This window comes from Cheilinus undulatus, linkage group 19 (assembly GCF_018320785.1).
Source record: "Cheilinus undulatus linkage group 19, ASM1832078v1, whole genome shotgun sequence".
NCBI lineage: Eukaryota > Metazoa > Chordata > Actinopteri > Labriformes > Labridae > Cheilinus > Cheilinus undulatus.
In genome coordinates this window covers 384,865-407,211 of record NC_054883.1, presented here as the reverse complement: position 1 = coordinate 407,211, position 22,347 = coordinate 384,865, and the positions used below count along the sequence as shown (strand labels likewise).

At 44.7% G+C, this 22,347-nt stretch overlaps 1 protein-coding gene across 6 annotated transcripts in view; it reads left to right on the top strand.

Annotated features, from left to right (window-relative positions):
* LOC121527731 (receptor-type tyrosine-protein phosphatase mu-like) overlaps window positions 1-22,347 on the top strand; it is a 262,989-nt gene that overhangs the window by 233,449 nt on the left and 7,193 nt on the right. For all 6 annotated transcript variants that reach the window (XM_041814762.1, XM_041814761.1, XM_041814760.1 and 3 more), the window contains 11 exons: window positions 5,575-5,651; window positions 6,428-6,464; window positions 8,057-8,154; window positions 11,973-12,089; window positions 14,136-14,290; window positions 14,421-14,556; window positions 17,159-17,308; window positions 17,599-17,772; window positions 18,263-18,394; window positions 18,588-18,713; window positions 22,032-22,195. In XM_041814762.1, coding sequence (XP_041670696.1) covers window positions 5,575-5,651; window positions 6,428-6,464; window positions 8,057-8,154; window positions 11,973-12,089; window positions 14,136-14,290; window positions 14,421-14,556; window positions 17,159-17,308; window positions 17,599-17,772; window positions 18,263-18,394; window positions 18,588-18,713; window positions 22,032-22,195 — 1,366 coding nt within the window. The remainder of the gene's footprint in view (window positions 1-5,574; window positions 5,652-6,427; window positions 6,465-8,056; window positions 8,155-11,972; window positions 12,090-14,135; window positions 14,291-14,420; window positions 14,557-17,158; window positions 17,309-17,598; window positions 17,773-18,262; window positions 18,395-18,587; window positions 18,714-22,031; window positions 22,196-22,347) is intronic.

Here is a 22,347-nt window from a genome sequence, read left to right as displayed (position 1 = left end):
ATCTCCATGGATGCTTCCTGTCCATCCCCCCTCCCCAAGCCTAAACGCGGTATCCATTTCCGCAATATAAAAAACATCAACCCTGCAGTCTTAAACTCTGACCTTCAGCTCCTGGTTTCTGTAAACTCTCCAACGGTCCAAGAATCAGTTGGTTATTACAACTCCCTCTGCCGCCTCCTGGATTTTCACACCCCCTTCAAAACCAGAACTGTGTCCTTCTCCTGTACTGCCCCGTGGTTCACCGCTGAGCTTTGCAAGATGAAGGCTGCTGGCCGTGCCATTAAGAGGTGCGTTAAAAAATCATCTGGTCTCCTGGTTCACAAGTTGGCGTATAAAGACCACCAGAAGGCCTATGCAGCTGCCCTCAAAGAAGCCCGGACCAACTACTACTCCAACATCATCAGCAATAGTCCTGGAAACTCCAAACAGCTTTTCTCCACTATAAACCATCTCCTCAACCCTCACGATCAAACCCACTCAGATTCCACAGCAGAACAGTGCAACAGGTTCCTTACATCCTTCAAGGATAAGATCAGTTCCATCCGGTCTCAGCTCTCCAGCTCTCCTGTCCCATTTCTGCCTTCTGCTGGCACTCAACCTGCCTCCCTCAGCACCTTTTCCACTGTTACACAGAATGAAGTTGAAGGCTTCATTAAAAAGATGAAGCCTTCCACCTGCTCCCTGGATCCCTTCCCTACAGCACTCATCAAATCAAACCTGTCTGCCATAAGCCCCCTTATTACACATATAATAAACCATTCGTTACAGTCTGGCCATGTCCCCTCTTCACTCAAAACTGCAGTCATCAAACCCCTTCTAAAAAAACCCAACCTCGACCCTGGGATCCTCTCCAACTACCGGCCCATCTCACATCTTCCGTTCTTGTCCATAGTGCTGGAAAAAGTTGTAGCCACTCAATTACAAGACCATCTGAAACTCCACTCACTGTATGAGAAATTTCAATCTGGTTTCCACACTGCCCACAGCACAGAGACTGCATTGGTGAGAGTCATCAAGGACCTTCTCATGTCTGCTGACTCTGGTTCCCCCTCACTGCTCATCCTCCTTGACCTTACTGCGGCATTTGACACTGTTGACCACCACATCCTCCTAAACCGCCTCCACTCAGACAGTGGTCTCTGCCATAATACTCTTACCTGGTTCACCTCATATCTCACAAACAGAACTGAGTACATCAGCCTGGGATGTGCCAGGTCCAAAACTGCCCCCGTCATCTGTGGTGTCCCTCAAGGCTCTGTCCTAGGACCCCTACTATTCATCCTCTACATGCTGCCACTGGGTCGTGTCATCAGCCGGCATGGAATATCATTCCATTGCTATGCTGATGACACTCAGCTATACCTGAGGACTGACCCTAACCCCTCCTCTGCTCCAGCCTCTCCATCACCACCTACATCCTCCTCACCCCCTCTCCAACTGCCTGGAGGAAATAAAGGCGTGGATGAGTCGAAACTTCCACCAGCTGAACAGCTCAAAAACTGAAGCCATTCTCATCGGCACCCCCCATCAGGTCCAATCTTCCTCCATAACCACCATCTCCTTTTCCGGTCAAGATATCCCCCTCTCAAACACAGTAACCAACCTCGGTGTAAAGCTCGACCCACATCTCACTTTTCGAAATCACATCAAACATCTGTACAAAACCTGCTTCCTCCATCTTAAGAACATTTCCAAGCTCCGCCCTTGCCTGACTTTTGCTGAGGCTGAGAAACTCATTCACGCCTTTGTTTCCTCCAGGCTGGACTACTGCAATAGCCTGCTTATTGGAATATCCCAAAAAAACCTTCAAAAACTTCAGTTCATCCAGAACAGTGCTGCCCGTATTCTCATGAAAATCCACAAACATGAACACATCACCCCCATTCTTCAGAACCTCCACTGGCTCCCCATAACCTCCAGAATCCACTACAAGATTGCTCTCCTCACCCACCTCTGCATCCATGGCAACGCCCCAGTCTACCTCAAAGAGCTCCTCACCCAGCACACATCCTCTCGACACCTCCGGTCCCACGGCACCAACCGGCTCTTTCAGCCCCGAACAAATCCCCAGACCATGGGAGACCGGGCCTTTTTCTCCGCGGCCCCCCGCATCTGGAACACCCTCCCTGACCATCTGAGGAACCCTCAGCCTCTGGACTCTTTCAAAAAAGGCCTTAAGACTTTTCTGTTCACACAGACCTTTCCAAACTGCTTTTAATGCTGTTTTTACTCTTTCTGATCTTATTGTTTTGGTGTTTTTATGTCCTTTTGATTTTTAGCGTACTCTGTAGCACTTTGAGATTTTCCTTAATGAAAAGTGCATTATAAATAAATTGTATTATTGTTTTTATTTATGTCTTCAGTTGAAATATTATTCCCAATTTTGCCCCTGTTTTTTGCCACTTTTCTCCCATTTTTTTTTTTTTTTTTTACATCTCTTCTCCCTATTTTTGCCACTTCTTTTTGTCACTTGTAACCAATTTTTGACGCTTTAATCCTGCTTTTTACAATTTTTTGGCCCATTTTTGCCCATTTGAGTTTAAATGACTTTAAATTTTCTAGGTTCTTCTGGGACATCCTGGATGAGTTGTCCATGTTCTCTTAGGGTCATGTTGGTAGGCTAACCACTCCTGTTCAAAGTTTTCCCCATTAGTGGATAATGACTCTCAGCATGGATGGCTGGAGTCCTAAAGCCTCAGAAATATCTTTGTAACCCTTTCCAGGAAATGTAAGTGTGACATATATGACCTGGTAGCATTTTAACTTCCAGTCCAAAGCCTGGCATAGAGGAACATGGCTGTTGTGGGAATACTGTCCGCTGTAACCAGGAGACTATTTGCTACCTTACTGAGGGTGGCACCAGCTGACTTCCTGTCTATGTGCTGAGGCGTTGATTGGCTGATGAATCAAAAGGCAAGTGTTATGCTATAAAACCACTTGTTGCTGACTTAAACTAAGTCACAGATTACATCAGCTGGCCAGAATCTAGCAACCGTTCCTGATAGCGCTCCAGACTGGGTTTGTTTTGTGGTGAGTCTTTGGTCCAGACTAGGTTTGTTTTGTGGTGAGTCTTCGGTCCAGACTGGGTTTGTTTTGTCGTGAGTTTTCGGTCCAGATTGGGTTTGTTTTGTGGTGAGTCTTCGGTCCAGACTGGATTTGTTTTGTGGTGAGTCTTTGGTCCAGATTGGGTTTGGTTTGTGGTGAGTCTTCGGTCCAGACTTGGTTTTGTTTTGTGGTAAGTCTTTGATCCAGACTGGGTTTGTTTTGTGGTGAGTCTTCGATCCAGACTGGGTTTGTTTTGTCATGAGTCTTCGGTCCAGACTGGGTTTGTTTTGTCATGAGTCTTCGGTCCAGACTGGGTTTGTTTTGTGGTGAGTCTTCAGTCCAGACTGGGTTTCTTTTGTGGTGAGTCTTCGGTCCAGACTGGGTTTGTTTGTGGTGAGTCTTCGGTCCAGACTGGGTTTGTTTTGTGGTGAGTCTTTGGTCCAGACTGGGTTTGTTTTGTGGTGAGTCTTCAGTCCAGACTGGGTTTGTTTTGTTCGGTCCAGACTGGGTTTGTTTTGTTCGGTCCAGACTGGGTTTGTTTTGTTCGGTCCGGACTGGGTTTGTTTTGTTCGGTTCGGACTGGGTTTGGTTTGTCATGAGTCTTGGGTCCAGACTGGGTTTGTTTTGTTTTGAGTCTTCAGTCCAGACTGGATTTGTTTTGTGGTGAGTCTTTGGTCCAGACTGGGTTTGTTTTGTGGTGAGTCTTCGGTCCAGACTGGGTTTGGTTCGTCATGAGTCTTCGGTCCAGACTGGGTTTGGTTTGTCATGAGTCTTGGGTCCAGACTGGACTTTGGTAAACCCTGCAGAGTCTTCTAGGATGGCTGACAGGAATCACCCGCTCACAGGCTGTTCATGTTGTTTCTTTTTACCCATCAGGCACCTCTCATGTCAGCGCTCATCATGACACAGCTCCAGGTCCCTAAACACATTGTGGAGCTGCTAAAGCTAATGTGCTAACGTCCCAGAAAGCTGCTGTGACAGCTGCTCAGTTTCAGCTGCTGGCTACCGTCACACTGACACTGTCCTGTGGTGGTGTCATTATGCTAATGAGTTCTGATGGAGGCCGCTGTGAGCTACGGTGGCCTGAAGGGACACACTTCTTGTTCACACCAGCCAGCTACACACACACCTGTCTCTCAGCCCGTTTATACAACAGAAACAGGATTTATATCCAGCAGATACCAACTGGTAATCCTGAACACTGTGTTCGGAAACACCTCAATGTGAACTGGAGAGGGTTTTAGATCTGATGGCTCAGACCGATACAGAGGTGGTCTGGGCTTTCCTTAACTGGACTGGACTGGCATGTATTAAAGACAACTGACATGATCTGCCAGTAAACAAGAGCATGGTTTTATTTATGTCCATCCAGCCTCAGGGTGATGGGAACTTTGGCTCTTTTATAGATCTGGATTAGGAGTCTAAGGACTGAGGACTGAGACCAGGACTGAGACCAGAGTCTACAGGAGTCCAGGACTGAACTCAGAGGCTAGCTAAGCCTCTTTAACAGCTTTTCTTCCTTGTTTTGTCATAAACAAGCTTTGAAAGAAAGCTGAACTTTTATTCGGACCATAAAGTTTGTGGTGAGCTGGTTTGACCAGGATGAATGTTTTATAAACCTTTGAGGATAACATCACCAATGGCAGGGAGTGGAATGTTGGTCAAGCTGGGAATGTTTGGGGGTGTCAGCCATATTTGGCAGCTTTGGAAAAGTGGGTGGAACTTGTACTTTTCTAAAAGTTTGGACAGTCAACGTGGAACGATTGTTGGTTTCTGTGTACGAGACTGAGCAATGAGCCGTTCATGAATGAACCTGTTCCCTGAGCCGACTCTTTTATATGAACCACAGGAGCTGGCTCCTGTTTGAGAGCCAGTCAGCGTTATTTAATCCACATTTAAAGTCCAAACTGGTACTAACTGAAGAGCCGTTTGGGAGCCTAAAGTCCAGCTCTTCTTACTGAACTGAGCCAGAGGATCCAGATCTCTATAAAGGGCGGATTTACCAGATTTACCAGCAGCAGACACAAATGAAAATCCTCCTAAAGTCTGGTCTGACCCCCCCCCCCCGCCCCCCAATCTGCCAACGACCTAAAAAGGCTTGATGCTGCTTTAGTAAAGCCTGGTCCTGGTCCTGGTCCTACATGTACAGCTTTGCTAACACATGCTGAATAATGAGTGAAGTCTGTATTAATGCCTAATATTTCAGTTATTTCTAGAACCATCAGGATTCTCCAGCACAGCAGCGTTTATTTTATTTATGTGAACATCAGATATTTGACCTCATAAAGACATGAATGAGAATTTAAAATAATGTTTCATAATCAGAGAAAAACTTTTATGTATTTAGATTTTCTTTGTCTAATGTGATTATTGGGATGTAAACAAACACATGCTGCAGGATAATGAAGTAGTTATTAATTTATTATTAGCTCGTTTATTCAGCACAGGCTAATTAGAGGTGATTATGTGCAGCTTCACCACGACAACCAGCGCACCAATTAACTGTGTGTGTGTGGTTGTGTGTTTCAGACGATCACTCCCGTGTGCGTCTGCAGCCTCAGGATGGAGAGAGCGGCTCTGACTACATCAACGCCAACTATGTGGACGTGAGTAACACACAGACACGCCATCACGGGTCGATAAGAGTCGTCCTGGTCGACTCTGTTTCCATGGCAACCACGGCTGGTGTTTACTGGGTAAACAAACTTAGAGGAAACGTCTCTGCTCAAAGTCAGCGTGAGTGTTTGACTTCCAAACTAAAGGACCAGAGTGAGGATGTTTGTGAATGCTAGAGCCTGAGGTTAGGATCCTGTTTGGACCTGAGCCCCATCATATCCATGTGTTTAATTATAATAACAGTAGTAACCAGCTTTATTAGCTGCAGGATGAAGTTTAATAGGACCCACAGGAACCAGTCCAGAGTTTATAGACACCTTTATCTACCAGGCTCACCCCTTTATAATCTCCACAGACTAGGCTAGAGAGAGTTCATCCAGGAGATCCATAAGGGCTAGGTCCCGACCTTTGCTCCTCCCACTCCCTCAGTCCCAACCTTTGCTCCTCCCACTCTCTCAGTGCCGACCTTTGCTCCTCCCACTCCCTCGGTCCCAACCTTTGCTCCTCCCACTCACTCCCTCAGTCCCAACCTTTGCTCCTCCCACTCACTCCCTCAGTCCCAACCTTTGCTCCTCCCACTCACTCAGTCCCAACCTTTGCTCCTCCCACTCCCTCAGTCCCAACCTTTGCTCCTCCCACTCCCTCAGTCCCACCCTTTGCTCCTCCCACTCACTCCCTCAGTCCCAACCTTTGCTCCTCCCACTCCCTCAGTCCCAAACTTTGCTCCTCCTACTTGCTTACATCTTTTACCTTTCTCTCCCCTCAGGGTTACCACCGACCAAACCACTACATCGCCACCCAAGGTAAGACTGAACACACCTGTACTAGCAACATGTCTCACCTTAGCTTAGCTTCTGAAGTAGCATTGAGGTGGCCAGGGGCTCTTTCCATCCATCCATCCATCCATCCATCCATCCATCCATCCATCCATCATCCATCCATCATCCATCCACCCATCCATCTATGATGCATCCATCCATCCATCCATCCATCCATCCATCCATCTATGATGCATCCATCCATCCATCCATTCATCCATCCATCATCCATCCATCATCCATCCATCCATCCATCCATCCATCCATCATCCATCCATCTATCCATCCATCATCCATCCATCCATCCATCCATCCATCCATCCATCATCCATCCATCCATCATCCCTCTATTGTCCATCCATCCATTCATCCATCCATCTATCTATCCATCCATCCATCATCCATCCATCCATCCATCCATCATCCATCCATCCATCCATCATCCATCATCCATCCATCATCCATCCATCCATCCATCATCCATCCATCATCCATCCATCCATCATCCATCCATCCATCCATCCATCCATCCATCCATCCATCATCCATCCATCCATCCATCCATCCATCTATCCCTCTATTGTCCATCCATCCATTCATCCATCCATCTATCCATCCATCCATCCATCCCTCTATTGTCCATCCATCCATCATCCATCATCCATCCATCCATCCATCATCCATCCATCCATCCATCCATCCCTCTATTGTCCATCCATCCATCCATCCATCCATCCATCCATCTATACATCCATCCATCATCCATCCATCCATCCATCCATCCATCCATCTATCCATCCATCCATCATCCATCCATTCATCCATCATCCATCCATCCATCCATCCATCCCTCTATTGTCCATCCATCCATTCATCCATCCATCTATCCATCCATCCATCATCCATCCATCCATCCATCCATCTATCATCCATCCATCATCCATCCATCATCCATCCATCCATCCATCCATCCATCCATCCATCCATCATCATCCATCCATCCATCCATCATCCATCCATCCATCCATCCACCCATCCATCTATGATGCATCCATCCATCCATCCATCCATCATCCATCATGCATACGTAAACCACCATCCATCCATCCATCCATCATCCATCCATCCATCCGTCCATCCATTCAGGGTTAGGGTTTTTTGATCCGGCCCCTCCGTCCTCTAAAACTGTTGTTAAAGTTTCTACTGTAACTTTCAGTGAACACGCGTGTCTCTCCAGGTGGAGACCAGCCTGAACACGTCTGAGTGTTTGAGAGAGCACGTCAGTGTGTGAGCATGAATATGGAATGTGTGTGAGTGTGTGTTTGCTGTAAAACACTTGAGGACAGGAATGGATTAGCATGAACTAATTAGCTCGTCAAAACACAGACTGTCAACAGTGATTAAAAACATTTTCTGTGTGTGTGTGTGTTTGTGTGTATTGTTGTGCGTTAGCTTGCTAGCTTTGAATTAATTAACACAGTCATTATCATTCATGTACCGCTCTGGTGTGGCCCGCTGATCCTACGTCTCATATCAACTTTACCGTGTGTGCGTTTCTCTGTGTTCGTGTGTTCCAGGTCCCATGCAGGAGACGGTTTATGATTTCTGGCGGATGGTTTGGCAGGAGAACACCGCCGCCATCGTCATGGTTACCAACCTGGTGGAGGTGGGGCGGGTGAGTCCACACGCACACACACGAACACACTGATTGTTGTGACCATCTGGTTGTTTTTCCCTCTCTGATGAAGGTTGGGACTTCATTTCCCAGAGTGCATCTGCCACGTCTCTTTGTTTATCGTCTGTAGTTAAAAAGTTTGGTCGGGAAGTTTTTAGGGTTTTAATCTCCGTGAGGTTTTAAGGTCAAATATGTACGGAAGAGTATTAGGGTCACTGAAAAAAAAAATTTTGAGACAAATTTTTTTTTTTTTCAATTGTGAGAAAAAAGTCCGAATTCTGAGTTTAAAGTCAGAATTCTGAGATTAAAGTCAGAATTCTGAGAAAAAAAGTCAGAATTCTGACTTTATTCTTCAAATGAAAAAAAAGTCTCAAATGTTTTTTTTCTCAGAATTCTGAGATTAAAGTCAGAATTCTGACTTTAATCTCAGAATTCTGACTTTTTTCTCATAATTGAAAAAAAAAAATCATTTGTCTCAAAATTTTTTTTTTCAGTGGCCCTAATACTCTTCCGTAAATATGTCCTTGTGTTTCTAAGTGTTTTTATTTTCATGAGGACATGGACTTTCTTCACCTGTGGATCTACAGTAGATATAAGACACACCCATGCAGGGCTATTTAGACAGGTCACCTTTAACCTTCATGCATCCTTTTATTTTACACATGTATGGGTCCCTTTGGACCAAAATGTCTCATTTTATACATAAGACCAGCGTAGTCAACCCTGCTCAACCAATGAGCCACATTGTTGAAAAATTCCTATGCAAGAGCCACAATTTAAGAGGTGAAAAGTGACAAAAATGGGTTAAAGTGGCAATAAAAATAAGTTAGAGTGGGCAAAATAGTCAAAACACATAAAAAAAAGGTGAAAAGAGTCAGAGTGGCATACGTTGCCAAAAACGGGGTGAAACGTGACAAAATTTTGTGGAGAAAAAAATGGCAGAAAAGGCAGAAAGTGGCAAAATTGGTAAAAAAAAAAAGCGGCAAAAGCGTGACAAAAAAATGAGTGAAAAGTGGCTAAAATGGTCAACAAGCAGCAACAAGTGGCCATAATTGGGGAAAAAGTGGCAAAAGGCAGCTAAAATGGGTGAAAAGAGGCAAAAATAACAAAAAAAACAGGATAAAAAGTGGATAAAGAAGTCAAAAACTGGGGAAAAAGGGGCAAAACCTGTATAAGAGTGGAAAAAAGAAGTCACAAAAGTAGGCTTAAAGCAGTAACAAAGGATTCAAAATGGCAAAAATTGCAAAAAGGGCATTGAAAATAAAGGTTGATAATTAAAGCCAACTGTGTAAGTGTGGGAAACAAACTGATTAATGTGACTTGCAATGAGGTCAAAGTTTCCCTTTATTTTAAGGTTTTCTTGGGGATTAATATTTTAAATTAAGACATAAAAGAGCCACACGTTGAGTTTTGCTGCATTAGACTATAAATAATAATAAACTCATAAACATCCTGATGACCCTCGAGTTGCCAGGTTCTGTCCTAGGACCCCCCTGCTTAGATAAGAAACAGGCAAAGAATGAAGTCACACTAAAAAGACACACAAACACACACATTTTCAGGCCTCAGGCATAAAAAATAGATTTTATTTCCCCCGTAGACCACAATTGGGAAATGGCGCCATCTGGTGGAAAATGGTAGAAAGTACCACTTTCACAAAAATACTAAGAAATCCCCAGCATTTACTGCATGCATGTTTATGTTCCAGTACCTCTGGGATAAAAAACATCAAATTATAATGGAAGTAGATGGGACCAAAACGGACACTGGGGGCACAAATGTCAGGATTTTTGTAGACAGTTTGTTATTGGCATGGGGTTTGAGTTAAGGCAGAGTTTTTGGAAGAGATTACAAAAGAATTGCCAAAGCTCAGGCCTGAGCCTTGAAAATTCATAAAATTGTGTCGAGGCGAAAATGAAAAATGTTCCAAAATGGTACAAAAGGACACACTGAGGTTAATGTCAGGTGTAGATGCTTTGATATCCTACAGCTCAGACTGCACACAGGTGGGTCTGGGACAGCTTCATCCTGATTTGATTGGTTGTGTTGACCAGAGGTTCTCAACCTTTTCAGCCCACGACCCCCAAAATAAAGGCTCCAGAGACCGGGGACCCCCACCGGTGGTTGAACACAGCCATGAACATTCTTGAATAGTCATGTGCAGACAAGGCCGCCCATGAGGGGGATAAAGGGGAGAGCTTTCTCGGGCCTAGCCAGACTGGGGGCAAACTAGGTCAGCAAAACCATGGTCCACTCTACAGTTAAGTTTCAATAACCATATTTTATATTAAACTTGAGTAAAAACAATTCTTAACAAGGCAACAAATATATTTTAGTGGATAGTCTTCTTAAAAATCTTAAAAACAGAATTAAAATGGATGGAAAATAGCTAAAATGGGTTAAAATCACATAAAAATTGTGGAAAAGGTGGTTAAATGGGATTTGTAAAAGTAGAAGAAAAGGGTTAAAGGCTGCCAAAAAATAGATAAGAGAGGCAGCAATAAATGGCAAAAACAGGCATAAGAAATGGTGAAAAGGGATTAAAGTGGCAGAAATGGGTGGAAACTTTGGTGAAATGGGATTTAAAAGTGGGACAAAGTGGTTTAGACTGGCACAATGGGTTAACTTAGGCAGAGAACTTGGCAGAAATGGGTAAAACTTGAAAAGTGGGCATAACACATAGTCAAATGTAATTCAAAATGGGCAAAAATGGGTGCAAAAAGGAGTGAAAATTGGTTAATATCCATAATAAAGGGTCAGCAGAGACAACAATAGACAGAAAGCGGCAAGAATTAGTTTGGAAGTGGGAAAAACAGTCAGAAAAAAGTCTTGGAAACAGATTAAGAATGACAGAAATGGGTTCAAATGAGCAAATATTGGTGGGGAAATGTGGTAAAAATGGGTGGCAAATAATAGTGACAAAATTGTGTGGGAAAAAAACATTTTAAAAATATATTGTTTTTTTTTTTAAGGCATCTGGCGACCCCCTCTAAGTGTCTTGTAACCCCAAATGGGGTCCCGACCCCAACGTTGAGAACCACTGGTGTTGACACAGATGCGTTAGAGACCGCCCCATTAGCCCTGATATGCTGAACAAAAGGCATGTTTTCATTTAGGTCCTCACTGGCCACCATACCTGACAGGATCAGTGTGCTAAATATTAGATGAGTGTGCCCTTTAAAAGCACGCTAATGAGGGAGAAAAGCGGTTAAAACGGCACCGCTAGCCTCTTAGCTCATGGCTTACAACATACAAAATAATTTAGCATACTTGCTTTGCCTTATGCTGACTGTCCTTTGTTGAGGGTTCCCTCATTCCTTGTTAGCTCCACCCACTTTCCCAAAAGTGGCCAACCATGGCCCGCTATCTGGCAGAAATGGAGGGAAAAGCAGCCAACATCCCAGAATCTCTGAATCTCTGAGAGAACGTTCTGGTTCCTCTCACACACCCACAGGCTGCTCTGTGTCCCAGCTCTCATTACCCACGATGCACCGGGGATCTGTTCCTCCTCTCCAGGAGCGCCGCACACGGGGATTCTGGGATAGATCGGGCTGATTATCTCCCTCTGTCACACTCACACTTTAGCCTGATTTGTTCTATAACCCCCCTGCGTTCACCTCGTTGGTTTCCATGGTGACGGTGTGATTAGCTCTGAAGTAATTAGGCGTTAATGAGGGAGGGAGGAGGGGGCGGAGCCTCTAATGAGATTTTAATATCAGCTGTTTATGTTTCTGTTTAATTAATGAGTCCATTTACTTCGGTTCCATGTGACAGCGTACTAATGTGTGTGTGTGTGCGATGTTTGTGTGTGTGTGTAGGTGAAGTGCTGTAAGTACTGGCCCGATGACACGGAGATCTACGGAGACATGAAGGTGACGCTGATCGAGACTCAGCTGCTGTCAGAGTACGTGATCCGGACCTTCGCCGTAGAGAAGGTACGACACGCTCACACACCTGTCTGAAGGTACGGGGGGGCTGAGGGGGAGGAGCTGATGGAAACGTGAAGTGTCAGGTGGCGGTTCTCCTGCAGACATTACTCAGGGCTGAACAAACACACAGACAGACCTGAAGAGATGTCAGACATCAGAGGCTGCAGCGGTCAGAGCTGTCTGTGAACTAAACAGGCTGCGTTCAGCTCCTACAACTGTTCAGTAATGTTCACACAGGTGTGGTTTTACCTGTGGACACTGAATTTCATTTCTAAAGTTCAAACAAAAATGGCGGTGTAGAGCACAGCCCGTTCTGCAGGTGACATTTCCTTCAGGGTTAGGGTTAGGCCTGACAACCAGAGTTTATCCTGATTACAGATCAGTGTTCCTCAACCGTGCTCAACAAAAAAGCCAAACTGTTGATTAATACCTTCGCAAGAGCCACGATCTGAGTGGTGAAAAGTGGCATAAAGGGTTCAAGTGGCAATAAAAATAAGTTATGGGTAGCAAAAATGATCAGAAAGTGACAAAAAAGAGGCAAAATTAGCAAAAAATGGCAAACAACTACTTGTAAAGTTGCAAAAATGGGGAGAAAATAGCAAAACAGGGGTAAGAAGTGACAAAAATTTTAAAAAAATTGTCTAAAAAGGGGCAAACACAGCAAAAATGTGTGAAAGTGACTAAAGTGGGTAAAAAGGCAAAGAAAATGGCAAAAATGAGTAAAAAGGGGCAAAATTGGCATGAAATGGTAAAAAAAAATAGTGAAAAGTGACCCAAATGGGCAGAAGCAGCAAAAAAAATGTCAAAAAAAAATGCAAACACAGCAAAAATGTGTGAAAAGTGCCTGAAGTGGGGAAAAAATGCAAAAAATGGCATTGAAAAAAGGGGGCAAAATTGGCATAAAATGGCAAAAAAAAAAGAAATTTGTGAAAATTTGAAAAAATGGGGAGAAAATGGCAAAAACATTGGTTAAAAGTGACAAGAATTAAGTAATGTGGCCAAAATGGTCCAAAAAGAGTTGCAAAATTGGCATAAAATGTTAAAAAAAAAGGTGAAAAGTGACCCAAATGGGCAAAAAGCTTCAAAGTGGCAAATAGAATGGCAAAATTGGCATAAAATGGTAAAAAACAAGTGAATAGTGAGCTGAATGGGCAAAAAGCAGCAAAAAAATGGCAAAAAATTGCAAACACATGACAAAAATGTAAGAAAAGTGACTGAAGTGGCAAATAATGGCGATGGCAAAAATGGGTAAGAAGTGGCTAAAATTGGGAGAAAGTGGCAAAAGATGAGAGTAAAGTGAGCCGAATGGGCAAAAAGTGGCAAAAAAGGGCAAGAAAACTGCATTTAATGGCATGAGGCAGCTTAAATAGTTGAAAAACAGCAAATCTTGATTAACGTTGCAAAGAAATGAAAATATGGTGCAAAATTGCAAATAAGGGCAATACTCAGACAAAAATATGGTTGACAGTTAAAGCCGACTGTGTAAGTGTGGGAAACAAACTGATTAATGTGACTTAATAGGATTAATTCTGAGGTCAAAGTTTCACTTTTTAAGGTTTTATGGGTTTTAAATTAAGACGTAAAAGAGCCACAATCATCATGAAAGGGCCACATGTGGCTCCAGAGCCACAGGTTGAGTACCACTGCTGTAGATATTAACATCCATGACTGATAAACTAGCCACGTCTCTGCTAACTCTTCTATTACATTACTATGGAAGATTCCAGCAAAGCAACCATGTAAAGATGAGCGAACAGCAGAATTTAGAGTTTCAGTGTTTCTGATTTTTAACAATCATGGTGATAGATTACGTTTAAAAAGTTTATCAGGTGCTGAAGAGGCTGTCCATTTGTTAAGAATAAAAACATATATATCCTAACATTATTTTTTTATTGATATAAATCTGTGTAACCGCTCTAAGGATGCCACTTTAAGCTGCTTGGCTTCTTTTATTGTGAAGGATTCACAGGAAGTGCTAGAATAAATAACTGAAAACACCTTTGATGCTGTAAACTTGGAGGTAAAATAACTGGGTGTGTCCTTGTGTCTCAGAGGGGCGTGGCCGAGATCAGAGAGATCCGACAGTTTCATTTCACCGGCTGGCCCGATCACGGCGTGCCGCTTCACGCCACCGGCCTGCTGGGATTCATTCGCCGCGTCAAGGCAAAGACGCCGCCCACTGCCGGCCCGACGGTGGTCCACTGCAGGTATACGTCCAATCAGATCAGCATTACAGACAACCTGCTGTCCAATCAAATCTACACGTTTGAATCATATGAACCCATCGTCCAATCACGGATAAGTCCTAACGTCTGTGTTATTTTGTGATTGTGTCAGCGCGGGGGCGGGGCGTACCGGCTGTTTCATCGTGATCGACATCATGCTGGACATGGCGGAGAGAGAGGGCGTGGTCGACATCTACAACTGTGTGAGAGAGCTGAGGGCACGGCGGGTGAACATGGTGCAGACGGAGGTAGGTCTGAGCTGAACGCGTGAACGTCAGTGCGTGTGTGTGTCACGACTGGACGAACAACAGTCAGGAAGTGAGGTCATGAAGGGTTAACTGTTGGCCTCTGGGCTGATGGAGGCGTCACGTCTGAAGGATCTGCTCAGAGGGAATCTGACTCAGCATGGTTTTCCTGACTCTAGAGAAGCTGATAAAGAAGGGGCGCTGGGACTGAACCCCCCCACTGTACCCACCCACACGGGACTGCAGAACATGGCGATCCGCCTCGATGCAAACGGGACAGATTTATGTGGTCCAGCCCTAATGTTCTGTCCTATTCCTGACTTTGACCCCGCCCCCTCTGTTCTTAGAGCCAGTGGGATCCCTGAAGCAGAGTCACAAGAGGAAACGGTGAAATCCCAAAATGCACTGAAACATGAAATCATGATAATCGATTGTTGTCAGAGCGCTTAAATGTTGCTGGTTGTTTACAAGGCATTCTGGGAGATTCCCCTACCCTGCTGGATCAGGACACCCTACCACTGTGAGCGTGGCAGTCGTGGGGATGGGACCTGGTGGGGGTCTTTGTTGGACTGGCAGCAGAGAATCAAACCTCTTATGGTCTTCTTCTTTGGTGGTGGAGGGTAGCTAGCGTTAGCTCCTCTTCTTCCTCACTGTTACTCCATGAACAGGCCTGCAGCACAGACTCTTCCTCTTCCCCTGCAGGCGTCTGTGGCCCTCTTCCCCATCCCTCTTCTGGGTCCTGATCCAACGGCTCAGAGCCATGATTTAAACAGCGGGGGTCTACATGAATTCATAAAAGCCTGCGTATTTCACCTATATATCGACTGCCTGAAATAAAAAACGTCAAATCTGAGCAGAGTGAGTGATGTAAACGACCCGCTGTGATGTCATCAAACGATGACAGACAGGATGTGACAGGGGTGGACGCAGCGGTGACCTTCTCTAACTTTTAATGTCACTCATCAGATTCTGTTCTGTCCATCTCCCCGCCTCCTCCCCCTCAGTGTGCGTTGACATAAATCATTTATGAAGTGACATTTCAGCTGCTCGAGTCCCGCCCGTCAACGCTGACGGGACGAGAGAGCTGAGGGGGGTGGGCACTGTTGAGACTTGATTCTTATCAGGGACCCCCGTCCCAGCTCTGAGTAAGCCCAGAGTCCGGTTCATTTGACCAAACAGAACCGTACTCTATGTAATACCTGCTTTTTTATTCACTCTAGTGGAGCTCAGTAAGGACGTTACTTCCTGTAGGTGAAGCAGCATTTCACAAGAAAAGCCCCGTAAGCAGTCGTAATAAAGTATTTTCCCCCACCTGATTTAGTTTTTTTTATTTTCATTTATTTATTTATTTATTTATTTATTTATTTATTTGTCACTTAAAAGTTTCAGATCATCAGACTAATGTGACTAAAGTCAGATTTTATTTATTAAGGTAACACCATCTATCCAGACCTGGTCCTATGAGAAACTGTCTTTACCCTCCCCTCATTAAATCATGAATTAACTCAGATTAACCACATTTTATGTAAAGCTGAGTTCAGTTCAACTCTCCACACCCAGACCTGATCCCTGCCAGACCTGTTGGATCCAGAACCCCTTAACTAGAACCCGTCTGGCAAAGAGGATTAGGCTAAAAGATCTCCAGCACATCATGGAACCATCCAGAGAAGACCAGATGAGGAACAAAGTCACTGACATCTAACAGTCTGAAAGGGTTACAGAGACATTTCTAAGGCTTTGGCACAGTGAGAGCCATTACCCACAAATAGAGAAAACTGTGAACAGTGGTGAACCTTCCCAGGAGTGGCCAGCCAGGTCACAGAAGAACCCAGACCTCAGTTAAGATCAGAGTTCATGAAGAGACCAGCAAGTCCACCTCTGAGTGGACAAAGACTAAATGAAGGTTCTGGAGTGGTCCAGTCAAAGTCTGGACTTAGATCTGACTGAGATGCTGTGGTATGACCTTAAACAGGTCATTTATGCTGGAAAAACCTCCAATGAGGCTGAAGAAAAACTATTCTGCAGAGAAGAATGGGACAACATTCCTCCACAAACACTTGCTTCAGTCGTTGCTGCCAAGGATGGGACATCCCGTTTGGGGTTTGGGGGAATGACCATTTCTCATAGGGCCGACAAAGGACTGATGGATTTTCCTTTACTAAATGAAATCATGTAAAATCAGACTTCAGTGTTACCTCAGGTTATCTCTGATAATAGTCTGATAGTTCATATTTACTCAGGTTATCTCTGATAATAGTCTGATAGTTCATATTTACTCAGGTTATCTCTGATAATAGTCTGATAGTTCATATTTACTCAGGTTATCTCTGATAATAGTCTGATAGTTCATATTTACTCAGGTTATCTCTGATAATAGTCTGATAGTTCATATTTACTCAGGTTATCTCTGATAATAGTCTGATAGTTCATATTTACTCAGGTTATCTCTGATAATAGTCTGATAGTTCATATTTACTCAGGTTATCTCTAATAATAGTTTGATGATCTTAAAGTTAATATTGACGTCTAACAGCGAGGTGAGCTCTGAGGAGGAGGGAAGGATTCATGTGTTCGTCTCTAATGCGTCCTCGTCTCTGTCCATCAGGAGCAGTATGTCTTCATCCATGACGCCATCTTGGAGGCGTGTCTCTGTGGCGACACGGCGATCCCTGCCAATCAGCTGCGTTCGGTTTACTACGAGATGAACCGATTGGATCCTCAGACCAACTCGAGTCAGATCAAAGAGGAGTTCAGGGTAACATGGTTTCATTTTAATATTGATTATATACATGTGTGTTTCTAGTGAACACTAGTCTGAGTTTGAACTAAAATAATACTGATAAAGAGATGACTGTACCACATCAGAGAGGAGTTGGGACTAAAATAGTGTGTTGTGGATTTGGTGATGACAGTGTCATAACTGAAATCAGGATCATTTGTAAGAATACTAAGGAGCTGTTATGATGGCTAATATCCTACCATGGCTAAATCATCCTGACCAGACCATCATGAAGGTCCTTATCCTGGTCTGTGTTTGTGTCATAGACTCTGAACATGGTCACGCCCACGTTGCGAGTTGAGGATTGCAGCATCGCTCTGTTGCCTAGAAACCACGAGAAGAACCGCTGCATGGACGTGCTGCCTCCGGACCGCTGCCTACCCTTCCTCATCACCATCGACGGAGAAAGCTCCAACTACATCAATGCTGCTCTGATGGATGTAGGTCATCGTTGGTTATACCCCGCCCCCTTTTATCATCAACATGGCTCTGATTGGCCCAGCATGAATTACAGCTGATAATACTACTACTACTATTATTGCTAATGATAATAATAATAATAATGGTAGCCTTTATTTATATAGTTCAAAGATGTACTGCTCAGAAATGATTGTGACTTACAGTATATCAATATTTACACATTTAAAATCCATTAGAATTGGTTTTACTCTGTGAATGAGCTTTAGGTGGCGCTGCAGACTTTCAGGTATCATCAGAACAGCTCTACATCCATCAGCTCTGATCCCTACACTCAGGAAGCACTAGTTTGACCACAGGTGAACAGGTTTACCTGGAGAGGAGCTGATCCAGATCATGTTAAAACCTCTGACCAGTCCAGAAAATTCCAGTGTTTCAGTCTCAGCCCTTTTCTCTGTTTTTAATGCTGTTTATTCTTCTGTGTGATGTCACTTCCTGTTTCGCGTGTTGCAGAGCTATAAGCAGCCGTCAGCATTCATCGTTACCCAGCATCCTTTGCCCAACACGGTAAAGGACTTCTGGCGCCTGGTCCTGGACTATCACTGCACGTCCATCGTCATGCTGAACGACGTTGATCCTGCACAGGTACGACTCACAGAGGGAGACCCTCCTCACCTGTCCCTCTCTTTAGTCCAGACACTGACAGTGTTTTAGCACAATCAGTAAGAACTTATCTGATCAGATCTTTTAGTTTGGTCTCATTTTGACACCCTGCTCTCTGCCTGTTCACAATCTGACAGAATAATCCTAATGATCAGATTATCTGCTGTAATCTCAGCTCTGTCCTCAGTACTGGCCCGAGAACGGCCTCCATCGTCTCGGCTCGCTGCAGGTCGAGTTCGTCTCTGCTGACCTGGAGGAAGACGTCATCAGCCGCATCTTCAGGATCTACAACACAGCCAGGGTGCGTCTGTTTAACTCTCTGACTCCTCCCATTGGATCACAGTGGGTGTGTTTGATTTTAGGACGTTGGGGATGGGCAACCGTTTTTAAATATTCGTTTAATTCATAAAAAAATAAAGATGTATGCATTTTCATCTCAGTTTATCTCGAAGGCATTGAGAAACAGCACCTCCTCTGGTGGTAGACCAGCATTACAACCAGCCGTTGATATGAATAATGAAGGAAATATGGTTTCAAACTGAGATTAAACCTCTTGATTATCCAAAGACTGATGACTGAATATTCTTAAAGTGTTGCCCATCCCTAAATCCAGCCTGAAGGTTTTAGAGTGGGACAATTTCAGCTCCGGTTCTGCCAAACTCTGTCCAGAGATTTTTGGCCAGCTTTGAACATTCTTTTGCTTCCAGCTTCAGGGGGTGTTTAAGGGTCAACTGATTCTGACCCTGTACGCCCTCATGTTTCATGATCAGCTGATTCTGACCCTGTACGCCCTCATGTTTCATGATCAGCTGATTCTGACCCCGTACGCCCTCATGTTTCATGATCAGGTGATTCTGACCCTGTACGCCCTCATGTTTCAGGATCAGCTGATTCTGACCCTGTACGCCCTCATGTTTCATGATCAGCTGATTCTGACCCCGTACGCCCTCATGTTTCATGATCAGGTGATTCTGACCCCGTACGCCCTCATGTTTCATGATCAGCTGATTCTGACCCCGTACGCCCTCATGTTTCAGGATCAGGTGATTCTGACCCCGTACGCCCTCATGTTTCATGATCAGCTGATTCTGACCCCGTACGCCCTCATGTTTCAGGATCAGCTGATTCTGACCCCGTACGCCCTCATGTTTCATGATCAGCTGATTCTGACCCCGTACGCCCTCATGTTTCAGGATCAGCTGATTCTGACCCCGTACGCCCTCATGTTTCAGGATCAGCTGATTCTGACCCCGTACGCCCTCATGTTTCAGGATCAGCTGATTCTGACCCCGTACGCCCTCATGTTTCAGGATCAGCTGATTCTGACCCCGTACGCCCTCATGTTTCAGGATCAGGTGATTCTGACCCCGTACGCCCTCATGTTTCAGGATCAGGTGATTCTGACCCCGTACGCCCTCATGTTTCAGGATCAGGTGATTCTGACCCCGTGCGCCCTCATGTTTCAGGATCAGGTGATTCTGATCCCGTGCGCCCTCATGTTTCAGGATCAGCTGATTCTGACCCTGTACGCCCTCATGTTTCAGGATCAGGTGATTCTGACCCCATACGCCCTCATGTTTCAGGATCAGCTGATTCTGACCCTGTACACCCTCGTGTTTCAGAATCAGCTGATTTTCATCCCGTACGCCCTCATGTTTCAGGAACAGCTGATTCTGACCCTGTACGCCCTCATGTTTCAGGATCAGCTGATTTTGACCCCATCAATTCCGACTTTTTCCTTGAACTTTAACCCCAGTTGTGTCCTCTGTTTTAATTATGATCTTGACCCCATTTCCACATCAAGTTTTCGGGGTGTGTTTGATTCTGGCCTGGTTACCTTCTCAGGTGTTGGGGTATGTTTGTTTTTTACCCCTTATTTGCCCTGTGTCGTTTTACAGTGCGTTTGATTTTGACCCTGTTCCCCCGTCAGGTAACCAGGGTGCATTTGATTCTGACCCCAATCTCAGGTATTCAGGGTGCGTTTGATTCTGACCCCGGTCTCAGGTATTCAGGGTGCGTTTGATTCTGACCTCAATCTCAGGTATTCAGGGTGCGTTTGATTCGGTCTGATAAAGTCAAGCAGAGCTTGTCTTTGATCGCGTCTTTCCTGTTTCTCCAGATTTAGATCAGAATGTGTTTGATTTAAACCTCTTCACCTCCCCGTCGGGCTGAGTTTAAGTTTAACTGCGTTTGATTCGTGCCTCATTTCCTCGCCGTGTCTCTCAGAATTTGGGCTGCGTTTGATCCCGACCCCCTCCCCTCCCTCGCCATGGCAGGTCGGATTTAGATTTGAGTGCGTTTGATTCGAGCGCTTTCTCCTCCCTGTCTGCTCACATTCATGTTTCCTTCTGTTTATCCTCCCCCTCCCTCCCCCCTCCGTGCCTCACCTCCTCCTCATGTTTACCTGTCTCACCTCTTTTCCTGCTCAAATCGCTATACCCTCGTCCCTCCTGGCATTTTCCCTCCTTCTTTTCCCTTTCCTTTCCTTTCCTTCTTTCTTTTCATTTCCTGTCTTTCCATCCTTTCCTTTCCTTTTTTCCCTGTTTCCTCTGCTTACCTTTCTTTCCATCTTTCCTTGTTTTCTTTCCTTTTTGACTTTCCTTGTTTACTTTCCTTTCCCTACCTTTCCCTTTCTTTCCTTTCCTTCGTCCCTTGTTTTCGTTCCTTCTTTCTTTGTTTCCTTTCCTGTCCTTCTCTCCTTGTTTCCTTTTTTCCTTAACTTCTTTCCTTTCCTTTCCTTTCCTTTCTTCCCTGGTTCCTCTCCTTCTTTTCTTGTTTCCTTTCCCTATTCCCTTGGTTCCTTTCCTTTCTTTCCTTTCTTGGTTCCTTTCCTTCTTTTCTTGTTTCCTTTCCTTATTCCCTTGGTTCCTTTCCTTCCTTCCTTCCTTGTTTCCTTTCCTTGTGTCCTTCTTTCCTTGTTTCCTTTCTCTTCTTTTCCTTCTTTCCTGCTTTCTTTTCCTTCTTCCCTTGTTTCCTTTCCTTCTTTCTTCCCTCCTTGTTTCCTTTCCTTGTTTCCTTGTTTTCTTTCCTTCCTTGATTCCTTGTTTCCTTGTTTTCTTTCCTCCTTCATTGTTTCCTTCCTTCTTTCCTTGTTTCATTTCCTTCTTCCCTTTTTCCTTTCTTTCTTCCCTTGTTTCCTTTCCTTCCTTCCTTGTTTCCTTTCCTTCTTTCTCCCCTCCTTGTTTCCTTTCTTTGTTTCCTTGTTTTCTTTCCTACCTTCCTTGTTTCCTTTCCTTCTTTCCTTGTTTCATTTCCTTCTTCCCTTTTTTCCTTTCTTTCCTTCCTTGTTTCCTTTCCTTCTCTTCCCCCTCCTTGTTTCCTTCCTTTCCTTGTTTCCTTGTTTCATTTCCTTCTTCCCTTTTTTACTTTCTTTCCTTCCTTGTTTCCTTTCCTTCTTTTCCCCCTCCTTGTTTCCTTCCTTTCCTTCTTTCCTTGTTTCATTTCCTTCTCCCCTTTTTTACTTTTTTCCTTCATTGTTTCCTTTCTTTCTTTCTTTCTTTCCTTGCCCCCCCCACCTCCGTTGTTTTCTTTCTTTGGCATTGTAAAGTTCATCGGCCTCTGCCTTGTTCCTGAATGATTGGTGTGTTTGTTTTGACCGCCGTGTCCTCCCTCTCCTCAGCCTCAGGACGGGTACCGGATGGTGCAGCAGTTCCAGTTCCTGGGCTGGCCGATGTACCGGGACACGCCGGTGTCTAAGCGCTCCTTCCTGAAGCTGGTCCATCAGGTGGATAAGTGGCAGGAGGAGTACGACGGAGGGGAGGGCCGCACAGTGGTCCACTGCCTGTAAGGACACACACACACACGGGGGGCCGGTCTACAGGATGCCCCCCCCCCGCAGCCTTAGGCCACGATTAAACAGAAACAATTCGGGGAAACTAGTCCACATGTAGGCGAGGATCCTGAAACAGAAGCTTTCCTTTGTCTCAGGAGGCCGC